General features: G+C 38.7%; 1 protein-coding gene across 1 annotated transcript; it reads right to left on the bottom strand.

The window, feature by feature from the left end:
- Nucleotides 1-812: 812 nt before the first annotated feature.
- On the bottom strand, nucleotides 813-24,780 carry CLUL1 (clusterin like 1). Its single transcript, XM_028094507.2, has 7 exons — nucleotides 24,666-24,780; nucleotides 23,415-23,563; nucleotides 18,863-19,030; nucleotides 16,464-16,896; nucleotides 11,322-11,459; nucleotides 4,356-4,570; nucleotides 813-1,001 (listed from the first exon to the last, which is right to left on the bottom strand). The coding sequence occupies exons 1-7, from the start codon at nucleotides 24,769-24,771 to the stop codon at nucleotides 813-815; spliced, it is 1,398 nt and encodes a 465-aa protein (XP_027950308.1). The 5' UTR covers nucleotides 24,772-24,780.
- Nucleotides 24,781-25,449: the final 669 nt, after the last annotated feature.

The following is a 25,449-nucleotide window of genomic DNA, read 5'->3' as shown; positions in this document are numbered from 1 at the left end:
ATTATTATTTAAGATTAATCATATTACCGAAAAAGAATGTTATATACAGTTTTAATTGTGCCACTAATTCAGAAGATATTAAACCACAATCTACTTAATTATTTTCTTGTCTTTAGACATTATAATTGTTTTTAAATTTTTACTATTGTAAACAATTTTGCAAATACAGATTTTGGGGCTAGGGGAGACTTTTTTTTTCTTAAGTAGGCTCCACGGCTAGCATGGAGCTCAACACTGGGCTTGAACTTACAATCCTTAGATCGAGACCTGAGCTGAGATCGAGTCTGCTTAACCTACTAAGCTACCCAGCTGCCCCATGGGCAAGACTTTTTATCAAATTTAGATTTATTCCTTAGAATTGATTTCAGAAATGGAATTGTTATATCAAAAAGAAGTTTTATGGCTCTTAACATGCATAATCAAATAGCTTTTCAGAAAGGCAAAAACAGTTTGTATTCCTGCCAGTAACATATAAGAATTCCCATTTCATTACATTCGTATCATAATTTTGTATTTTTTTTAAATTACACATTTGATAGGCACACAATGCTATCTTGTCTTAATTTTTATGTCTTTGATGATTAATGAAGTTGAACATAGTTTCCAAGTATTTTATTTTATTTTTTTTAAGTAGGCTCAATGCCCAACATGGGGCTTGAACTCACTACCCTGAGATCAAGAGTCAGATGCTCTTCCGACTGAGCCAGCCAGGCGCCCCTATTTTCCAGATATTTAAAGACTAGTTTTGCTGTCTTTCCCTTTAATGAATCATCTATTCCTATTAACAAGGCATTTCTAACTGGACACTCTGCTTACCAAGTTTTAAAATGTTTCTTAAAATGCTGTGCGGCTTTCTCCAGCACATAGCGAATGAGGTTGGAACTCTCAGCACTTTCTTCAAGAGGGTTCTTGAGTGTGAAGTTGGAGGAAGACAGAATGCTTAAGTCTATCATTGTGTCATCTTGTTTGGAAAAATTGCCTTCATGAACATTGGGAACCACCTAAGAAGAAGGATTACACAGGAAAAGATTACTAAACCCCAGGGCACATTCAGGATTAATTTAATAGCACATTAGTCAGGATAGGCTAGGTTGTGCTGAGGGAACAAAGTAGCCCCAACATCCCAGTGCTTCATACAGCAAACATTTATTTCTCGCTCATGTTTCATGTCCATTTCAGGGGCCCTGTGCAGCCTCCACCGCTTGGGACCCTGTTGACAGTGGCATGTTATCTTATGGCTGTAGCACGAGGAATGCCTGGCTTTCTTTGTGCCCTTGGCAGAGACGGAGAGTGGATCAGCACACACAGGCCCTGCATTATCTCAGTCTAGAAATAACCCTGCTCAGTCTTGTTCACATTTCATTGGCCAGAACTTGTCACATGGCACCACTTAACAGGAAGAGCAGCTAGAAAAGATGAGTGAGCAGAGGGAGTATTTGGTGAGCACAACTGTCAGCGTCACAAACATTAATGTGATGCACCAAGTTTTATACTGAGTTTTCCTAGGAAATTTAAGATTTAGGGTGGCATGTGTGATGTCTGTGAGAACCAGTCATCTGAAAGTCACGGCAGTTACCCTTAATGAATTCTCAAGCGCATATACTTTGATTTTAAGAATTTAAATGAAACTGTACTTACATGCAAGTTGATGTAACCTCAAGAGAACTATTTTGAAAATGTTTTCAAATAACCCCATTGTCAAAAAAAACTAAAACCAAATATTAAGCCAAATAAAAACTGTTAATGCCTTAATTCTAGTTTATAAAGGAATAGCTCGCATGATTTCCCCCCTTTTCCTTTTGGTGAATATGACCCACATAAAAACTGCATAAAACATTTTTGTCTAGTTTAATAAATAATCATAAAGCTAACACCGTGTAACTACAACCTGAGGGGCATAACTTTTTTCACCTGCTGGAATTTGTGTATTCCTCTTCAGTTCTTTCTGTTTTATGGCTTTGCACTTTCTGTTACCTGATGAAATAAGAGCTGTTTTGAGAAAAATAACTTTTACAGGTAGTTTGGCAAAGTGGTTAAGCCCAGCAATTCTGGAGAAGTGCTGCTTGGGTTTGAATCCTAGTTCTACCACCTTCCTAGCTGTGTGACCTCAGACAAGTTGTTTAACTTCTCTGTGCCTCATCTGTAAAATGTGAAAAACAGTGCCTTGTAAGATCACTGAGAGTATGAAACAATCTGGTGTATAAAAAACGTCTTAGAACATTGCCTGATGCATAGAAAGTGCTCTTTAGTGACGATGATTATTAGAACAATATATCCTTGAAACCCATAATTTTATTTCATATGGAGATTTTTATACAGAACTGACTTTGTTATCAATATAAAGAATTTCAGGTAAATCTGTTAGTGTTACCCAGAGACATTAGAATAGAAGCAAACCAACACATAGAACGGAAAATCTGACAATGAAAGCAATTAACTCTTGGCTGTAACTTTCTAAAGATTGAAAGCACTGCTCAAATTTTTCTTCAGATTTTATTCCTCGAGACAAGGCCTTTTCCTCATTAGCTGAAAGTCTGTATTTGTGAGGATGATCAAGTATACGGAATTATTTTACTCTCTAGGGTATGATCTATCTAACGAAGGAAATGAATCAGAGAATCGGCAGGCGTGGGAGAGTGGTTTTCAGAATTGTTTGACTGTGGTCGAGAGTTACAAATACATTTTACATCATGACTCAAAAACACACGTCTTACATATGTGTATACACACATTTACACACATGTACATGCACATAATGGAAATGAAAGTTCCAGGATATATGCATATGACTTGTTAAATATAATGCACTCTAATATTTTCTCTCCTAGTCTGCCCTATTCTGTTTTGTTTGTTTAACGTGCTGGTTAGGCTTCTCTAAACCTACGTCTCAAACCACACATGGGCCACAACTGCAGTCTGAAAGAGACAGAACTACTAGGATACAGAATGTCATAGGTCAGATTCCCTGGAAGCAGAGCCGAGATGCTGATGCAAATGATTAAGGGTGGCTTCAGGTGCAACTTTTGGGGGGATTAGGCAAGCAACACAGACAAGACGGAGAAGCTAATCTAGGATGTGGCTTCAGGTGACCTCTAGCCTCAGCTTGATGCTGCAGGGAGCTCTTTTTTTTTTTAATTTAAATTCAATTAGTTAACATATAGTGTATTATTAGTTCCAGAGGTAGAGTTCACTGATTCACCAGTTGTGAATAACACCCAGTGCTCATCACATCACGTGCCCCCCTTAATGTCCCTTACCCAGTTACCCCGCCCCTCCAGCAACCCTGAGTTTGTTTCCTATGATTAAGAGTCTCCTATGGTTTGTCTTCCTCTCTGATTTCAACTTGTTTTGTTTTTGCTGCAGGGAGCTCTTAAGTGGCTCCTAAGGTAACCCTTTGGAGAAGGTTTGGGGGGTGGGAAGAGCTGTTTGCAGCAGCACCAGCCAAAGTTGGTAAAAGGATCCCCAGGATCTGGGTAAGGCACTGACAGGACGCGCTGCACAAAATATTGCTTCTTCAGTTGCTCAGCCTGATGATTTTTGTATCCAGGTCTTTTTAGGAACCCCATCAATAACTAACCTCATCAGGAGTCACCAGCCTGATACTTTTGTATGTTAATGCAATGCGTGTTTTGGGAGTGGGGGTGGGGGCAGTTGGTTAGAAGAGAAATTCAGTCACTGTTTTATGTTATGCAACAGGAGTTACTGATTGATGGTGGGAGACATGGTATAAGTGCCACTTAAGATGGCAATATGTTTTGATGTGAATATTAGTATATAAATATGTTTAACTCTCAAGGTAAGTCAGCAGCCTTTTGTTTCAAAAACTATTGAGAGCTAGAATTTACAAAGCTCTTGCTTTGGATAAGGAGCCTATACTAATGGCTTTACAGACATCCATTTTAAGGTATCCTATTATTTCCATTTTCAGGGGGAAAAAACAGACCTAGAAAGGTCACGGAACGTTCCCAAACTTACTCAGCTGCTAAGTATCACGGTCAGCATTTGAACTCATTGTTTCACCTGGAAGTCTTCTCTCTTAAATATTACATTGGTCAGGTTTCTTCAAGTTTACTTGTATCAGTTAAGTACATCCCTGTAGTTCTAAGCAGAATTGGCCATGTCTGGATTAGAAAGTATTTTGCATTTTAAATTGGTTTTCTTTATAGAGTTTCTTATTTCTAAGGACCATGCACACATTATATCAAGTCAGCCTGAATACAGTTGTAATGGAAATATGAATATCCTCCCACAGCTTGTTTTCAAATGGAGATGTACTTAAGAAGTGAATTAACAGAAAAAAAAAATCAATGTATGCACATGTCATCTCCATATCTGTTCTTCGGTCTCTCCATTACCTTTATGGAATTGGAGATGTTCTCAGTTCCTGGAGTCTGGTTTGCCAATTCAGCCACCCAGCCAAATTCCTCTCTCATCTTCTCCATCAGATATGTGGTGTCCTCTAGGTGATGCTGGGTCATCTGGAGAACCTGGGCATATTGCTGATGGGATATGTTGACCAATGCGAGGGCCTCATCTACTTTTGTGTATAGTTCGGGTACATCAGGACAGTCTAGCAAAGAAGAAAGTCACATGGTAAAGGAAAATGCCCATGGAATTTGGAGTTGGGTGATGTGGGTTTAAATCCCAACCCTTAAGCTTTCTATTTCTATTTCCAGCCTTTGGACCTTCAGTGAGTTTTCAGTTTAGGTAAAATAGGCGTGAATGTAGTAACACTGTAAACTGTCTGCTCACACGGCAGGCACACGCTGGAGATTTAGCAAATGTTCCTTTTTCTTTTCCTTCTTTCTGTAGTGTCTCTGAAGGGTCATTAGGGCCACTCACTGATATTCTGATCAGGACAGATGGGAGATTGTGCTTCCTGCCACCTTGAAGTTAGGTGTGGCCATCTTCAAGGTGATGGGTCTTGCTTCTGGAGGAAGCATAAGGAACAATTAAGGATTTATCATGTTGCCTTTCCCCAGATGGTGGAACTAGGTTTGCTCCATGTACTGAGGCTGCATTCTCCTGAGTGAGAGGTGTAGCAGGACCTCCACTCAAACAGTAATTAACACAGCACAGAGTGAGAAATCAACCTTTGTGCTGACAAGACACTATGATTCTACAGCTCTGTGCTATATTGCACAACAGCCCATCTGAACTGAATCAGGATTCTAGGAATATACATAGCTGTGCTGATGAGCAGCTTGATACTGTGGAAAGATTATCTGAAGACTATGGAAGTGTCTCTGTGTTAGGGCATGGAAGATCATAAGAGGTTGTTGCTGTGGAAAAAGACCACAGACTCTTTATGTCTTTTACTGTTTACCAAAAAGCCATGCCTTCAGGAAGATAGGGGCAGGAGAGAATCCACCAACCAGAGCTGGTGACTACCTCATCTGAGGTCTTACACATCAGTTTATTGGTTTCTTTTTGATCCTGAAGATATAACACAAGATTCCCTAGCATCTCATACATTTTCAGAAATTGTTTTGGGATCTTGAGGAGAGGGAGCCCCTTGTACTTATAAGTAAACAAATTTGGGGCACCTCGTGGCTTAGTCAGTTGAGCATTTGACTCAGTTTCAGATTAGGTCATGATCTCATGGGTTGCGGGCTCGAACCCCACATCGGGCTCCTCAGTTGGTGGGGAGTCTGCTTGAAAGATTCTCTCTGCCCCTCCCCCTGCTCATGCTCTCTCTCTCTCTCTCTCTAAAAATAAATAAATCTTTTAAAAAAATAAATTTGCAGTAGCATACATTGGAAAAGTGATTCAAGATAATATTTTGAAAATGAAGGGAGTCACAGTCAACAAGATATATTATACACTTGAGGGGCGCCTGGGTTGCTCAGTCAGTTAAGCATCCAACTCTTGATTTCAGCTCAGGTCATGATCTCAGGGTTGTGAGATTGAGCCCCACGTGGATCCTGCTTAAGATCTCTCTCTTCCTCTTCCTTTGCCCCTCCCCACCAGTCTCTCTCTCCCTCTAAAAACAAACAAACAAATAAAAAGATATGGTATACATTTGAGAGGAGATTCAGATATTCTTTTAAAACGTCTTCATTTGCAAATTCAGAGTTGTTAACTTTCAGAATAGTAATATAAATATATATTTTTTAATTATGGGGGGAAGAAGGTGGTGATTGCTTCATGATTTAGGCAAGCAGAATTCTCAAGGGATATTCATTTCTTCTTTTAAAGAGTACCACCCAGGAAAAAAGATTTTCATGGAACAAAGGTAAAACTTAATGGAAAATAGAGTCACATGGGAAGGGAAAAAGTAAAACTATATTCACAGATGACGTGATCTTGTATATAGAAAGTCCTAAAGAATACATACACACAGAAAAATATAAAAACTAATAAATAATTCAGAATACAAGATCAATATTGTATTTCTATAAAATATGGACAAACCAAAAATGAAATTATGAAAACAATTGCATTCACAATAGTATTAAAAAGAATGAATTGCTTATGAAAAAGAATGAATTGCTTATGAAAAAGAAATTTAAGTGGAAGATTTATACACTGTAAGCTAAAAAACATCTTTGAAAGAAATTAAAGAAGATTTAAATAAATGGAAAGATATGTTGATGGATTGGAAGACTTAATATTGTTAAGATGGCAATACTCCACAAACTGATCTATAAATTTAATGCAATTCCTATCAAACTCCCTGCTGAATTTCCTCTCTGCAGAAATTGACAAGCTGATCCCAAAATTTATGTGGAAAGGGACCCAGAATAGCCAAAACAATCTTGAAAACAGGGGTGCCTGGGTGGCTCAGCTGGTTAAGCATCTCTGTCTTAGGCTCAGGTCATGATCCCAGAGTACTGGGATCAAGCCCTGAATCGGGCTCCCTGCTTGGCAGGGAGTCTGCTTTTCCCTCTGCCCCTCACCCCACTTCTGCTCTCTCTCTCACTCTCACTCTCTCTCTCAAATAAATAAATAAAATCTTAAAAAAGAAGACAAAAACCAAAACTGGACCACTCACACTTCCCAAAACTCCCTACAAAGTACAATAGTCAAGACAGTGTGATATTGACATAGGATAGACATATGGATCAATGGAATAGAATTGAGAGTTTAGAAATAAACCCTATATTTGCTGTGAATGGATTTTCAGCAAAGGTGCCAAGATAATTCTACGAGGGAAAAGACAGTCTTTTCAAAAAGTGGAACTGAGACAACTGGATATCTACTGCAAAAGAGAAACTGGACTCCCTACTTCACACCATACAAAAATGAACTCAAATGTATCAGAGACCTAAACACGTGGACTAAATATATAAGTTTTGTAGGTGAAACATAAGTATAAATCTATGGGACCTTGGATGAGGCAATGGTTTCTTTTTTTTTTTTTAAAGATTTATTTATTTATTTTAGAGAGAGAAAGAGAGAACGAGGGTGAGTGGAGGGAGGGGCAGAGGGAGGAGAGGGAGAGACTCTCAAGCAGACTCCCCACTGAGCACAGAGCCCCGTGTGGGGCTTGATCTCATAACGCTGAGATCATAATCTGAGCTGAACTCAAGAGTTAGATGCTTAATTGATTGAGCCTCAGCAATGGCTTCTTAGACATGGCATCAAAATACAAAAAAGAAAAGAAGAAATAGATAAGTTAGACTTGATTGAAATGAAAAATTTTTGTACTTCAACGGGCATTATTCCAAAAGTGAAAAGACAGCACATGGGAATGGGAGAAAATATTTGTAGATAGTATATCTGATAAGGGTTTAGTATCTAGAATATATAAAGAACTCTTACAACTCAATGATAAAGACAAATAACTAAAATATGGGCAAAGGATTTGAGTAGACATTTCTCCAAAGGAGATACACAAATGTTCACATGGTAGTAGATAGGTGTCCAACAGCAAGAGAGAAGTTCTGTTTTAAGATTTTATTTATTTATTTGACAGAGAGAGTGAATGAGAGAGAATGAATGGGGTGGGGAGAGACAGAAGCTGACTCTCTGCTGAGCAGGGAGTCCGCTGCTGCTGTGGGGCTGGATTCAGGACCCTGGGATCACCACCTGAGCCTAAGGCAGATGCTTCATGGACTGAGCCACCCAGATGCCCCAGAACAAGATTTAATTTACAAGCACATGTCAAACCTGCACTTTGGTCACATTTGTCAATGCCTCATTCACTAAGGACAGACCAATGGCCAACCCCAGAATTATGGACTTGGAAAAATTTTAAAAAACATAAAAAATATAAAATAAATAAATACAAAATATAAAACATCTCTTGATGGAAGAAACCACAAATTATTGTGATAATTTTGTTTTTAATCTACTATTCATATGTTCCCTTCTGCCAGTTTATGCCTATTGTTCTTAAGTAATTGTTTATATACTCACATCACTTTCAAAAGGGATTTAGTTTAATTGATAATTATGTGGTCTTATATAACAAAATGGGCAGGAGACAGAAGTTCCTTGGTATAAATCCCATGTGCCTATCACTTATATTAAGAAATGAAATACTACCTAAACAGAGGAAGCCCCCACTGTGCCCCTTCCACATCAAAACCCCTCTCTATCCTCTCAAAGGGAAAGTACTATTTTGAATTTGGGTGTATATACCCAGTACTAGTAATTGATATGGGAGAAGAGGAAAAGATTCACAGTAAATCTTTTTAAAATCAGGACCAAAAATGTATGGTAACTAGTGGGAAAACAAAAAGATTTATTATGTCTTGGAAAATATTTATCAAATATAAGGTTTATTTATTATAAGATCTTACATCTATAATTATAGCTATGTGCTTCATCTTAGAACAAGGAAAGAATCAAATGTTGATTGAAGAGGCAAAATTATTGTTTGGCAAAATGTAGAAGAGTTGTTTGTAATAGGAAAACATGGAAGCAACTTAAATAGACTCAAGGAGAATGGATAAATTGTGATATGCCTACACAGACTAGTGGAGCAGTGAATTAATGAATTAGAACACATAGTCACATGGCTAAATCTCACAAACTATACTGTGACAAGCCAAGTTGCCAATGAATACATAAGCAATAATATTTTACGTTGTTAAGAAAAAATCATCCAAAATTTGGAAATAAGGCAGAAGAACAGCTGCATTGTTTAAGAAACCCACCTAAAGCCTCTTTGATTCTCTAGGGAAATGATCTTTTGTTGGGTTTACCACTTAACTGGTGCTCAGGGCAAGATTCTATGTGCTTAGATGAACATTCAAAATTGAAAAGTTGTGAATTTTTTTTGTCAAGTAGACATATAAATTATTTTGGTCGGATAGAAAACATCACTGCAAAACTTATGGTTTTATTGTCCGTTAGAACAGTAACTAGTATTATATTTAATTTTGCAATCTAACTTCCACGTTCTGTCTATCTTTGACTATAAATTCAGTCTCTCCTGTATTCCTTTGAAACAGCTGTAACACTTTGTGGATTCCCTCATTATATAGGATAAATTCGTCTTGACATTTGCTCATTTTATATTTGTATGAGTCATAGTTTTAAACTTAAAAAATCATACTTTGACAATATAAAATGAAAAACATGCAAAACACTGTTATGTATGTTGTGTGTGTTATATATACATACACGTGATAACAGTATAAAGAAGAGCAAAGGAATAATAAACACTAAATTCAAAATAGCAGTTTCCTTTTGAGGGGGTAAAGAGGATATGATGTGGAAGGGACACAGAAGGGAATTCATGTATTTTGGTAATGTTTTATTTCTGAATCCAGTTGTAGGCACATGGGTTTTGTTCTTTTATCCTTTATACATTATAACAAAATGGATGTTTATAATAAAAGTTTTAAGTTGTATGGGAGCACAATAGAGCCTCCTTTCTTCAATGGTTTATGCAGCAGTCAATTCACATTGCATGTATTCTGTGTTATCCAATGTGTACCGTAGTTAACACGTTGTCTGATGCATATTGATTATCCAAGGCATTTGTACTATATTATCTGATTCCTTGCATAATTTTCCAGTTTTATTGAGCAATAATTGACATATATCACTAAGTTTAAGATGTACAGTACGATGGTCTGATTTACATATATTGTGAAATAATTATTGCAATAGGTTTAGTTAATATCCCTCATGTCATCTAGATACAACAAAAAGAAAACCAAATTTCTCCTTCTGATGAGAACTCCTAGGATCTACTATCCTACCAACTTTCCTGGATGTCACACTGCAGTTATAGTGAAAGTCATCCTGCTGTAGCTTACCTGCCTTGCACTGGAAGCTTGTACCTCTTTGACCACCTTCCTCCAATACCCTCTCCCCATCTTCTGTATGATTTTATGACAGGGAGAGATTATTATTCATCAAAGCTTTTAACTGGATGATGATACATAGATGGGATGTTTGAGTGGGACCATTTTTGTAAGTGATCAGGGTGTTTGTGCATATTTTTCTTTTATAAAAACTTCTGTTTCTGCATGCAGAAACTGTGACTTAAAAAGCAAAAACTAAATAGCGAAAATCATTAGTATGGTAAACATTATATTTAATCTGCAAAACACCTTTGTAAAATAGATCTATTATTTCCATTCTCCATGTGATGAAACAGAGGTGCAGAGTCACTGAATTAGCCATTCAGGAGAAATAACAAAAATGTCCAACCTTCTTGCTTTTTAGCAACTCCTTCCTTCAGGGCTTTAGCGAGGTGAAAAGCAGAAGCATAGGAATTGACATCTCTTGGCTTTTGTAAGAAAATGTGTTGGTGGGCGGGGGTTGGTCTGGCGGATGGGAGGGGTAACTTTAGTTAGGGGAAGGGAAAGGAGATAGGGGAGAGACGGCCGGAGGAGAGGGAAGGGTCGGGGAGGGAAGGATTTCTCACCATCTTGGCCAAGTCTGGGAGGGGAAAGGCTATGTGGTTTCTGAGGAGGAGCCACCTTACATATTTAAATACTAATTAGTAATTAACCCACCAATTGGAAAGAGTTAATGCCACTTAAAAAAAACAAACAAACACTCGGCTAATAATTTGTTTATACAATGGGAAGATTGCTTCCATGGTGGGCTTTCTTTTTCCTTGCTGTAAGAAGGAAGGAGTGCCCTAATTTGCTCCTACCTTCTCTTTTGCATACATTAGTGGTTCTTGGTCTATAACCACAAAAAATGTCACAGGAGCTATGATGGGATTTTAAATAAGAGAAAAAGCGAGTGGCCTACTTTTGAATAATAAAAGTTTATAAACCTACACTGAACACCCCCAGATGGGAATAAGCACGCAAAAAAACTGCTTGAATGAACCTATGATGCTTGTAAAAGAGAGATTTTGACCTCTAACCAGAATACTATTGAAACCCTGGAAAATAATAATTATTTACCTTCCCACAGGTAATCCTGACATTTCTGGCATCTGGCATGAAACTGGAAACATTCTGACAAATTCTGGCCAAGTTCTCCACACGGTCCTCTGTCTTGCACAGGCAACACCTTTGAACCCAGGCTTCCATGGTTAGAATCTGCAGGTAACATAGTGTTTGCACATAAATGTTATTAGAGTCTGCATTTTAAAGGCATGAACATGATGTCATTTCTTTTTCTTACCAGTTCTTTTAAAATCTTTCTGTCTTCGGGCGCCTGGGTGGCTCAGTTGGTTAAGCGACTGCCTTCGGCTCAGGTCATGATCCTGGAGTCCCAGGATCCAGTCCTGCATCGGGCTCCCTGCTCAGCAGTGAGTCTGCTTCTCCCTCTGACCCTCCCCTCTCTCATGCTCTATCTCATTCTCTCTCTCAGATAAATAAATAAAATCTTTAAAAAAAATAAAAAAAAATAAAATCTTTCTGTCTTCAATCATAGGAGGGCATATTGTGGCAACCATTTGCTAGGACAATTTGACAACTATTAAAAAATGCATATATTCTTTGATCCAACAATCACATTAACTATGATTATTTGTACACCACCCACCCCCGAAAAGTTAATGCATATAATTTTATTTTCTGGAAGAAATCATGAGGAATCTTTTGCAAGAGATACTTGATGGGGTGAGAGAGGGCATCTTTCATTTGTTTATTCTTTTATATATTTGAACTATTTTAAATTTAGTGTGTCTTATTTTTATTATTATTTCTGATGTCAGTGGATTAAATAAGGAATTGTAGGCCACTTTTCTCTTTGGATTTCTTTCTATTTAAAAAATTTCTAATAATTATTTTAATTTTTTAAAGCTATAATTGGGAAGTACATTAGAGTTTCAAAGGTACTGGGAATGTCTGTTTCTAAAGCTGGGTGGTAGGCATTTACTTTCTTACTATTCCTTTTGCATTTCATATATATATAATGTTATGAACAATGGGTCAAAGATTTAGGAAAACATCTAAAGCTGATCAACTTTTGAGAAACCCTTTTCTTTTTCTGGAAGAATTAAAAATTCAAATGAAAATGATGATGTATAAAAGAAGTCTGTCCAACAGAAAATTGACAGTTCTCAACTGAGCGTTTGACATTAGGAAACATTTATTATTAATTTATAACATTTTAAAATGAAACATTTCATTTTGAGATGAATTGTGAAGTCTGTTGCTTAAAAACTGGAGGCACTGGTTAGATCACATGGTGTGTAAGGTAACCATCTCCTTTTGTTGAATAGAAAGTCGTGGCCTCCCAGCTGCCTCCCTGAAATGTCCCCTGTCACCCCCCAGAACCCCTGTGAGGTGTTCTGCTATAGAGCTTGTCTCTGCTTTTTGTACTGTTTGCTTTCTTATCTTGTCTCTTAGACGCCTCCCCCGCCCCCATTGAGGGAAGGGATTTGGCCTTGTCATTTGAAATCATGCCATTCTTCCGTGCCTTCTTCTGTCATTTTTGCTTACAATATGGTAATGGAGGTAATGTAATTGTCCAATGATCTGTTTTCCTTTCTCTGGACTGAGTTCCTAAAACGGACTGTGTCATAATCATTGTCTTATTCCCAGCATCTATATAGATGTATAGGTGTATAGATGAGGGATGGCAAATTCCAGGACCATCCGATACCAATTCCTCATCCTGTGCATGGCAGTAACCCATCACAGAACCTCCAGACCCCTCTAGGCAGCTACCTCTGGTGCTGTCACTCTTATCAACCATCTACTCTCCCCACCTGCCTCTGTCTCCCCACCCCATTCAAAGGGAAAATTAAAGTCAAAATGCTCCCTAAGGTAGCATTAGAACTCATATCTCCCAGCATCCAGCACTGCACCAAGCTACCACACCATGCAGATTAATTGAACACGATCTTCTCTAACATTTCCAGGGATTTATAAAGCAAGAGAGGACAACTACAAGAGCTATTTTATTCTCTTTCAACAGATTCTGGAACTGAAGTTTAGAAAGACCAAAGTAGGAAAGAAATTCTCCCATATGAAGACTAAAATGAAACCCACACTCAATCAAATAAGAATATTAAAAACCGAAATATTTCAGATTTTTTTTCTAAGTAGGCTCCATGCCCATTGTGGGAGCCCAACATGGGGCTTAAACTCACAACCCTGAGATCAAGACCTGAGCTGAGATCAAAAGTTGGATGATTAACCAACTAAGCCACCCAAGTGCCCCAACGTTTCAGATTTTTTTATTATCGCCTCTTTTCTTTTAATGGTGTTCATTATTCAATTTTAGCTATTTTTCTAATTTTAGCTCTTAGGACAATCATTGACAAATAAAGCCCATCCATGAAGGTTGTCAGATACTCAGCGCTCACTCAGTCAATGTTGGCCATTGTAACTGACAAGAGCCTTGTATTAGTTCCCTGTTGCCGTTGTAACAGATTACCATAAATTTATTGGCTCAAAATAACACCAATGGTCTTCTGGTTCTGTAGCTCAGAAGTTTGAAATGGGTCTCACTGGCCTAAAATCAAGTGGGTTTTTTTTTCTGGAGGCTCTAGGGAAGAATCCATTTCCTTGCCTTTCCAATTTCTAGAGGCCAACTCTAGGCCTTGGCTCCTGGGCCCCTTCCTCCACCTGCAAAGCCAGCGAAGTAGGGCCAAGTCCTTCTCATGCTACCATCTCTATAGATTCTACTCTGCCTCCCTCTTCCACTTCTAAGAACCCTTGTAGCCACATGTATAATTCAGAATAATCTCCCCATTTTAAGGTCAGCTGACAAGCAACCTCAATTCCATCTACAACCGTAGTTTCCCCTTGCTGTGTAACACAACATATTTGCAGGTCTTGAGGATTAGGGTGTAGATATCTTTGGGAAGCTATTATTCTGTCTACAAAGGGGCAAAGCTCAAAATGTCCTCCCATTAGGCAGATTTTCCAGGAGCATTAAATTTATTGTTCACCTACCACCTGCCCCTACTGTCCCTGCCTGACTATTCTTGATAAATAGTCCACAGGTGCTCATCAGAGAAGAGAATGTCTCCTCTGTGGGGCTAGCTGGGTGCTGTCTGGTTAGGGGAGGGATAGCAGAGGAGAGGCTTTTTTGTTTTTGTTTTTCATATTTGTATTTACATTACCTTTGCATTACAGGGGGCTCTGGATATGCAGGTTATCATCAAGGTGGAGGTTGTGCAGAGGGCCAGCTGAGCAGGGGCTGGTTCTGGGCTGCGAGAATGGGGAGGAAGCTGAGGCAGAACGGGTGGAAACCTACATTCTTAGTCGGTGGGGTGGGAGGGAGTTGCAGTGATTAGGAAGTTATTTCGATTTCAAAGTGGATGGATCACTATATACTCCTGTTTACATTTGAATGTAGCAACCCACATATAAGGTTGTATGCAATGTGAAAGATGGAGGGGGCATTATTTTATTCTAATGAACACATTTGGAATATTATCCCCAAACAATTGATATCTATTTAAAAATTCAGGCAAAAGTTATGTAATATCACCCCAGCATTGATGTATTTAGTCTACTGCTTTGATGCTTTTCCTGAATATTGGAAATCTTAGAATAGAATACCAGAGAAAACACCTGACTTACAAGAAAGTCTTCCAGACCCTGAAATAGAACCCAGCAATGATTCCAGTAATGATGGCTGTTCTCTGCTCATGGAACAATGGGATGGGAAAGATGTCATGCGGTGTTTTTTGGCTTCAGTTTCTGGTACTGTGAGGTAGGTCCCTTCTATATAGAGACCAGTGATGCAATGTAATGGTAATTTTGACAATTTAGTTCAGATGTTGCCAAGTACAGCTGGTATAATGGAGAAATAGCTAGAAGGAGCCCATTTCTTTCTACATACAAAAAGCTGTGTGTAATTAATATATACAACTTGGAGAGTTTGGAGAGAAGTATAAACCCATGAAACCATCACCATAATCTATGCCATAAACCTATCCATCACTTCCATAAATGTTCTCTTGCCCTCTTATTTATTACTATTATCATCATTAGAATGCCTAACATAATAAAATCTACCCTCTTAGGAAATGTTTAAGTATACAGTACAGTGTTTTTAACGATAGGCGCTATCCAGCACAGTTGGACTTATAAGTTTAGGACTTACCCATCTTGCATAACAGAAACTTTGTACTCTCTGACCAACATCTCCCTGTTCCCCCTTGACTCAGCTCCCAGCAACCCCATTCTACTCTCTGCTTCCATAACTTTTGACTAGATTCCTCATATAAGAGGTATCATATAGTATTTGTCCTTCTGTGTGTGGCTTGTTTCAGTTAGCCTAATGTCCTCCAGTTTCATTCATGTTTTTACAAATGGCAGGATTTCTAGAAGGAGCCCACATTATTTTTCATGTCAGAGGAGGGTATTCTTTTCTGTAGGCTTAAGGTCCATAAAATCTAAGTCTAAGGAAATGTAGACCCTACCTTGGCCCACCCAGCAGCTCTCATTTCTGAGATGCTGTGTCCCAGCCACTCCACAGAATCCCAAGGAAGGTATCTCCTTCTGCCTCAAGACACACAGTAGCATTATGTTTCCAACATGTAATATCTTGGGGCTTGTTTGGCATTGGTAGAAGGCAATTCTTATCCTTTACAGATACCCTGATTTCTGTAGTTTTGGGTTTGTCTGTGAACATCTTCTGTGGTTTTGTGCATAAATGTTATGATTTAAGGGATTATGGCAGTGATGCGGAGGAGGCTGTGCAGAGCACTCAACGTGACCTGGTTAATACATGACACTAGGCTCCTTCCCAAACTGGGAATTGAGGAGTCTAGACTGATTTTAAGGAAACCCCATGATGTTCAAGCAGAACAGAGTTGTCCGTATCTACATGAGTTTTAATAAAGGAGGCAACTGTTTTGTTCAACTTCTCACGCTGCTAGCATTTTCTTTCTCAGCTTTGAAAATTTGCTTTAAAAAGAGATACCAGCCCCACAGGGCTCTTGACAATGATGGAGGAGGGATGGTGTTTGGCCGACTTCAAAGCTTTCTCTAAGAGGCTCTGAAACTTTGATTCTCCATAAATTGTCACTCTCAGAAACATTGTACAATGACTTAGAAATGTCTACTATTTCCAAAGGTAAACCAAGCTTGACCTTAGTATTGACATCTAAGTAAAGCTCATCTTTTAATACTTGCCTTTGCCTTGTTTTGGTAAATCCTCTATTGCATTCAGTGTCTTGGTGATGGTTGTGCCGATACTGTGATAAATAGAGAGACTGAAATTACAAAAGAGCTGGAAGAAGCTGGGAATATCCCAACTTTGCACAGGATCTGGTTTTTCCCTTGACTCTTTGGATAAAGCTGGAAGAAAGTTAGGCTGCATTAAGTCTGTCTCTGACATGAAATATGATTGAAAAGTCTGGTCAAATTCTTGCTGCATCTGTTTGAAGACGTTAAGACTTCTGTTAAAGAGAAATCTCACATCCACAGTCAGCTGGCTGAACACATTCTCTATTTGGGCCACCTGTGTGTCCTCCTCAATGAACTTTTCACCCACGGGGAGATCTTTTTCATTATCCTCATGGAAAGGAAACAGGTATTGATATATCTTCCTGAAAAACTGTTCGACCTGTGGGGTGGAGGAAAAAATGGAATAAGAAATTAATTTTCTTTCTGGACCATTTCTTTTTTTTTAATCAATTTTATTTTATTATTTTTAAATGGAAGGATAATTGACATGGACCATTTCTTATTGTAAATTTTAAAGTCAATTTATACTGGTCATTCTAAATCTAAAACGATTTTGGGCAAGCTAGGAAAAGGTGACTCCTTTTAAGATCATTTATTAACACTTTTGCACCTTTGGCTTTGATTGTGGAAAGAGGATCTGAAATTCTTCCTTGTTTATATGTGCCTACCCAAGGCCTAAAAAGGCCAAGTTTTCAGTATTGTTGACAAGCCACACCTGATGAACCGGCAGTGGTTGGCATGTCATGGTCTAAACAGAACAGTCTAGGTTGCCCCAAAACCGTGAAGAAGGCTCTTGCCTTTCACCTCTGTCTTAGGGTTTTGGCAGGGGGGTTGGTTTGTTTCATTCAGTGGAATGTCCTTAGTGACTTTATGGTCTCCTCTTGCTTGTCTCATAAACTAGTCCATGGAAAGGAAAAGATAAACACATTCGTGCTATATTATAGATGCCTGATAGAGTTAAATAGGTTACTTAGGGATGGTTATATATTAGTAGTGATCAAAGCCCTCCTTGGCTATAGTCAAAGAAATGAAGCTATAATTGTAGAATTTTACACTCAGTGGGAGAATTTTTTCTAGCAGTCACACCATGCTCTCCATCTATATGGTACCTAAGTTAGTGTCAGAACACAGTTGCCCTTACATGGTAGTGATGTGGCCATGCTGACTGTTATGGAGCATACCAACTCTCAAACATCACAGCGCTAGCATCCTAGTGCTGTTCAAAGAATTCTCCAGGAATTCTTAGATCACTCATGCCTTCCTCAAAAAGTAATCTGGGTCGATTGTCTGCCCTTTTCTCTGCCAGCTTCTGTTTCCCTGAATCCATCCACAAAAACAAACCTTACAGCCCCAAGAAATATTCATAAAGTCACACAACTAGCACAGACAGGCATGGTCCCCAAATCTCCTGCCTTCCAGCCAGTGCTCATTCCACTGTAGTCGGGTATATCGGAGAGTGACCGGGGCTATAAAAATAGAGCAGATGCAATTCACAGTGGAGGCAAATTAACTTGGCAGATGAATTGTCCTAGGGGTTGCTCCCTCTATAATTGTGTATGGCACTGCCAACGCAGGAACATACTCTAATTAGTGCATGCTCTGATATGGAGAGGAAAATTTCACTGTCTTTCATAGTCAGCTCACTTCTTGGAGGGAAGAGAAATTCAGGCCAATACAATAGGAGCCCTTTATGGGGCAGGACTCATCCTATTCAGGTCACCACCCTCTGTGATTCCCTCTGCCCAGATTAGAGCCAAAGGGAACAAAAAAGAAAACATGCCAGTCCTGCAGGACATGTGTAGACGTGGCTAAAGAGGACATGAATGTGTGTATATGGATGTGTTTCCAGAAGAGGGCAGGCCTATCCAAGGAGAGATTCAGGAGGCCGAGAATGTCTTCAAATGTTTGGCCTCCAGGAAAAAAATTAAAGCAGGTTGAAATCAGAGACTATAATACTATTATTCAGAATTCAATTCAGCATTTATTAGATGCCTACAATGCTTACATGAAGGTAGATAGCATATGGTCCCTGCCCTCAAAGAGCTTACAATCTAGTGGGAACATGTTCACAAATAACAAGAGGCAGAAAGATTCAAACAATCTCTAAGAGAGATATATACAGTGTCATTATAGGGAGAGACAAACACTGAATGGCTATTTGATAAATTGAATGTACGTAGGTGGTTCATACATAAGCAAGGATGAATGTTAGATTCTAGATTGTAAAAGGCCAATATCAGGTCAGACATCTCTATTCTAAATAGCAAAATAAATTAATTTTTTAAAATTAAACTGGAATAGAGTCCTTAAGAATTCTGAAACCTTGAGCTCTATTTTTTCCTTACCGTATTTTTCACAGAGGACTGACTAGATTGGCAGGTTGTGTAAAATCTCATGCAGTTACTCTCCAGGCAAGACTTGCATTCATCCCAGGAATCTGTCAGAGACTCCTGACATAGGCTTTCTTCTTCTTCCAGATGTTCCTGAACTTCATTCATGAGTTTCAGGGCTTCCTAATTAAAAAGGAGAAACAAACATCCTATTTCCATCTCATAATTCTGTGTGTACCATAGCTGATTTAAAAAACATACATATTCTGATGTACTTCTTCGTTCTTTCTTCAGGCCTCTGGCTGCTGACAGATCTACTGAATCTACCTTTCTGTTTGATTAAGAAATGGAGCACTGATTGATCCCTACTGAAGACTGCAAATCTTATCCATCTATTCATTCGTTCATTCAACAGCTATTTATTGGGTACTTGCTATGGGACAACCATTACACTAGATGTGGGTAAACCATGACATGGTCCCCACTCTGGGATGACTATAATTTGTTTACTTGTCTGTCTTCACATCTAGTTCTTGGAAGATGTGGAAAGTGGGCTTTAAGGCTTATAAAGCTTACAAATTTATTTCCTTTATTTATGCTGCCTTTCATTTTTGTATGTGCTTAAACACTGCAAGAAAGTGCAATTCTTGTATATCAAATCTAATTTGCCCAGCAAGTTACACTCTAATTGCTGCGTTGCGGGCGGGGGGGTGGGGGGGGGTGGGGGGGTGGGATGCTTCTTGCTTCTCGTATTCCAAGTGCTCCCCCTCGTGGTTCCTTGCTGTACGTGTCCAGGTCCCACTCTGGGTGGTACGGAACCCAGCAGAAGTGACACCTGTCCCTGAGAACCTCAACCCCGTCCCAGGACCTCCCTCAAGACCAGCACCCCTGCCTAGACCCCTGACCTCCGTGCATGTGTGGACTTCTAAAGATTGGCTCCCTCCAAGCCTGAGACCTAGTTCAGGGGACTGATGGGGTATAACGGATTCCTCCATCAACCAGTCTCAGAGTTAAGAGTGACTCCCTTAAGTGAAAACCACATGAGGGAGTAAAGTTTATATACTTAAAACCAATTTAGTGTGCGTTTTTACCTAATAGAAGAGAAAAAGAAATCATCCTTCCCTGGCATATTAAGCCCAAAGAACCATGTGGACACTGAGAATCTTTGACGATTTTCTTATCTCCTTGGGCATTGCAGAACAATTTTGGATTCCTACATCTTCTCAAGAAAGTCACCCCACCATGGCAGGAAACAATACTGCCCACATTTCCTAATCAGTCCCAGTTTTAAATATCCTCTTCATTGTCACCATAAACCAAAACCCCACTATTTCCAATTCCAAACTACATTTGCTGTGTACCTTTGGAAAAATTACTTAACATCTCTGAGTCTCAGTATCTTCCTTAGCAAATAGGAATAGCAATAGAATTTACCTCTTAAGGCTTTGTATTAAGTGAGATAAGCAAGCAAGCCACCTAGTGTGTTATCTGTTTCCTTCCACTCGCCTCCAAGAGCACAACAAAAACCAGTTACCAAATCACATGTCCCAAGTTTTGGTAGTGAAATGTTCTCATGGAGGAAGATCTCTTGTTTAGGAATGCCCTGCCCATTCCTTCTGTTTCCCCCCTAGATGTCCCACCCACTGACTATTCCTGTAGTTTACAGAGTATCGAAGTCCCATATAAACTTAGTTCAAATCACTTTATGCCCCCCCACCGAGGTTTCCCACTTTTAGTTGGTTTCAGATGCTTTCACTATATATTAGTAGGGAGGGGCTGCGGAGGGATCCATGATGACACTGGGTCCCCTGAGAATAGGTGCTGCTCTGTGCTGGGAGACTAGGGACACCAGTCTCAGAGTTGCTATGCCATAATTTGTCCGAAGTATCCTTTATCTTCGCTTTAAAGTAATTTTGGTGGGGAGAGACTCAGAGTTAAACAGGTTTTTCCATTTTTAAATGGACTTTTTGAGTGTCCAAACCTTAACTGAACTCACATTTGCTTACTTGACCCACCCCTAACTGGAGCATTCTTTTCATAGTTTTACACCCTTGGCTTGTGGGGAGGCTGAGGAAAGGGAGAAAAACAAAGTCATTGGGTCCCAGAGACAGACAAGCGCCGCCCGCTGACTTTCTCCCCAGTCATTCATCACAGTGCTGGGTTACCACGTTCATGAACATCATGAGCCTCAGTTTCCTTAGCTGTAAAGTGAAAGTAATGGGTGATGCAGATGTCGGGAGGATTACATGTGATATTGTGTTTTATAAAGGGCCTGTAAATGCTATCAAGTGTCATTATTCCCAGGGGCCAGCTCACAAGTGCACCAGGAAAGAATCCAGCTCTGGGAGCTTCCACATTTTCCTCATAAGGAGCTATTTTTGGTTTCCTTAAATCTTTTGCTTGCTGCCTAAAGGGAGGAGGGCTTGCAGCTGCTAGTCAGGTGATCGCCTTTCCTTGTGAGGGACCCTGTGTGACAAGGGGTGTAGGGTGTGGCCACAACATCAACCAGTCCGGTGACAGGCTCACAGATAGCTGTGGGGTCAGCCTGTCAAGCCCTGCTCCAGAGGCTTAAGGGATGGCCAGAGGCCACCGTGCTCAGAAATAAAGAATTCCGGCAGCTACCTGCAGTTTGGGCCCCCTCTGCCAATTCACATGTCTATAGGTATAGGTGTAGGGGGAAATAGTAAAACTTCTATTTTTATGTTTTAACCAAAAAAACTGATGGTAGAGGGAGGAGAAATGGGGAGTTGTTCAATGGGTATAGAGTTTCAGTTTTGCCAGAGGGAGGGAATTCTGGAGCTTGGTTGCACAGCAGTGTGCAGGTACTAAGCACTGTTGAACTATAACACATAAAAATGGTTAAGATGGTAAATTGGACGTTGTGTGTATTTTACCACATTCACAAACTTTTAAAAATTAAAATTTAAAAGTAATTGACTCTCCTGTTAAAATTTAAAATATTTTCCAAATTATTTTTGTTACAGTCTTGATTTTGTCTTTGATTTAAGGGTAACGTTGGAAAATAATTTTTGGAAAATAATTGAATTGTTTTGAATGTTATGTTCATTGTTAATGGTATTAAACGAGGAGCCATGCAATATTTCATAATTTAGAAACATATTAAGCTTTGTACTGTACTAAGTTCATATGCTCAATACTGTAACATATGAAGAATTTTTAACATCCTCTAGAGACATTTGGATATAAAATTGACCCTTAAAAACATGGGTTTGAAAGCATGGGTCCACTTAGATGTGGATAGATACAGGACAGTACTGTAAATGTATTTTCTGTTCTTTATGATATCCTTAATATTTTCTTCTTTATTGTAGGAATACAGTATATAAGGCACATAACACACAAAATATGTGTTATTTGACTGTTTGTTATTGGTAAGGCTTCTGTCAACAGTAGGCTATTAGTAATTCAGTTTTGGGGGAGTTAAAAGTTATATGCAAGTTTTTGACTGGAGGTCAGTACCCCTTCCCCTGCATTGTTCAAGAGTCAACTGTCATGTGTCTTTCCCATTGCTAATGTACATAGTTTGAACTGCAGCTATTGAGTAAAGGCATTTGAATAAAGAAATTGACTAGGCTGTTGTACTATTTAATATACACTGGGGCTGTCTCGTGGTGCTTATGTCAGACCATTGCATGTCACCAGCTGCTCAGGAGGACCCTGAGGATGTGGGGCCCTCCACAGTCCATGGACCCTGTGTCCCTCATTCTTTATTCCCTTGGGGCTGATTGCAATGAATTGCCAATTTAAGAGGATGCAGGTAAATGATCCTTTTATTATCTAGTTCTCAATAGACTAGCCCTATCTAGTTCTCAATAGACTAGCTCACTAAATGGACAAGAGGCTTAAAAAGATTCCTGAAAAAAAGAAATATCCAGCAGATTAAAAAATACGAATAATTTAAGCTCAAGTAGACAAGAAGCAAATGGCAGAGCTGACCCTTCTTCATTATAAGCTCTTTGTTGGTCACGTGACAAAGTAAAACTATGATCTAATCAGATCTGGCAATCGGCTAAAACATTTCAAAATACTATCCAGAAGATCATTTGAAATATGGACTTAATATCCACCCTGGCTAGTGATGAACCTCACCCTTGAGATATTAATGGTTGCAATTCATGTGTCTAACTTATAAATAAATTAATGTGCATAAATTTAGGAGTGAATGCTAATAATAATTTTAGTAGTAGGGATGGAAAATCAAAAACCTTTGGAAACCACGTATCTAGCCAGAAACTTCCGGAACACTTTTGAGTCAATATCCCAAGTCAGAAGGGACTAAGGATAAAGTCTTTTTAAGAAAGTAGCACTTCCCTAACAGAGACAAATCCCCCAAATTCCTGGATTTGGAGTCCTGCAAAGGTCTACTCTGCTAGGACTATGTTCTTGGAAGAAATTTGAAATTTCCTCAAACTTTTCCTCCACTAAGAGCTGCCATCCAGAAAATCCATTTTTTAGGGGAAAGAAGTAATTTATCAATTGCACTAAGAAATGCATTATTTATGGTCTAGCTATATTTAAGAACAGGTGTTATTCTCAATTACTGTACCTGCTTTTCTTTTCTGCATTTCTTCAGGGTTTTCATCAGATTGGTATGTTCCTCCTCTCTTCTTTCCATCATGATTTTCATCTGCTTCATACCAATCAAAGCTTTCTTCACCTCTTCGTCTACATCTATGTCTCCAGCCTCAGAAAAACCTAAAAGATGCATTGTAGTTTTTTCCTTTGAGATCTGATCAGATTACAATATATCAGAATTACAATGAGTTCACCGATTTTTCCTGTTGCCTCAATAAAGACTTAGCTGTTCTTTTACCACATCAAACTGCAAGCAAATGACAATGAATCGGCTGTCAGCTGCCACATAGATGATGTCTTCTAGTCCCCGCCTCTGAGCTCCTAGACAAGTCAGAGTTCACTTAACCTCATTCTTGTCATTTTCCTCAGGGCCTGTTTCCATGGATCCATTTTTTTTTCTTTTACTTAAAACTCATGTGTTTATATTAGAAAAAATTTGAAATTTTCTTCACAGACAATTTGTATTAAATGTCCAACTGGGAACCTCAAACACAGTGAACAATTTCCCTTTCTTTCAGCTTTAGGCATCAAACCCAGAAAGTATCTCATATAATGCAAGATTCCTTAATAACCTACTGGACATCTCTTATACACCTTTAAAAAGCCTGTAGTGGGTATGAAATTCATTGTCATTCTCTCTTTGCCGTAGTCAATGTGGCTTCCAAAGGAGCTTATTCTTGCTTCCAAATTTAATATTAGACACCCCAAAGCAACATTTTAACTAATTTATTTTTCTAAGTGTTCAGTACCCAAAGCATATACTATCAAGCAAAGGTCACAAGTCAATGAGCATAGACCAACCAGATTCAATGTCATAACCCGTTCTTTCACTATCTCAAGAATAATTGCACAGATTACTTTAATTGTTTAAAGTTTTCAAATGCTAGAAAAGAATTTCACTGTTCATTAAAACTGTGCTTAGAGGACACCAAACATCTGGACGATACCAAGAAATGCAGTCCAAAAGTTGGCAAGTTTTATCTGTGTGATAGCAAACATCTGGATATGTGAACATTCTCAGATACTCGACTGGAATTTTCTATTTTTATTCCAGATGTTTGGCATCCTGTCTACTTGGTTTAAGTGCCTAGAGAACATCTCACCGTGAAACTAGAAGGCTGTGATGAATATGGTTATCTCTCAACTGTAAATCACTGTAAATGCCGGCAGGACATGCAAACATGCAAACAGGACACAGTGCAGATAAAGAAACCAAACGTACCCTTCAGGTTTCCATGGATATCGGTTTTGTCCTTCCAAGTAGGTGCACAGTGACAGTCTTTCAACCATAGCAGATACACAATAAACACCAAGAGTGATGGCTTCATGTTCCTGCTGTTACTGCAAAGGAAAAATAAACCTGTACCAAATGCTTTCCATTAGGTTAGTTTTCGCCGGCATCAATTGAAAACATATGGTGATCCAAAGCATTTTTCTGTCAATTTTTCTTTATGACTTTAGACAAGTTATGCTAATATGTCTGAGATATAAGGAGACTTGGAATATAAATTTAAAAAAAGACAACCCAAGTCTCTATTTTGTTTACATTCTTTATGACAGTTGAATAAGGTCATCATCTGAAGTATTTGGACTTTAAGACAATGAATAGTATGGATCACAGCCCCATAGAATCCATACTTCATTTTATGTTCTTGTCAACAGTAAACATCCTGAAGCACAGAATTAGTTAAAATATATCAGAGAGATTTTTTTTTCTCCAAAATTCTGAGTGTTCAAGCAAGTTTTTACCTAGGTAGTTCATTTCTTATTTTTTTATGAAAGCAAAAACAGCCTCACAGATTTTTCCCATATGTCCTATAAAACCATCAAGATATATGAATAGTGCACAATTAAATTTTTTTCTTCTCAGATAATGAATTTCCTTTTAAAATGTAATTTGATATACTTTGTTATAAACATTCCAAATACAAATGTATGCTTTAAAAAATCCCCCCAAAAACCCCAAACTCCCTAAAGCCCCCAAACCCCCCACAAATGTATGCTTT

Source organism: Eumetopias jubatus, unplaced genomic scaffold, assembly GCF_037043125.1.
Source record: "Eumetopias jubatus isolate StellerSeaLion01/CBP00866 unplaced genomic scaffold, mEumJub1_p1.0 scaffold_16, whole genome shotgun sequence".
Taxonomy (NCBI): Eukaryota; Metazoa; Chordata; class Mammalia; order Carnivora; family Otariidae; genus Eumetopias; species Eumetopias jubatus.
The sequence above is the reverse complement of the archived record's forward strand: the minus strand, read 5'-3'. Positions and strand labels throughout refer to the sequence as shown.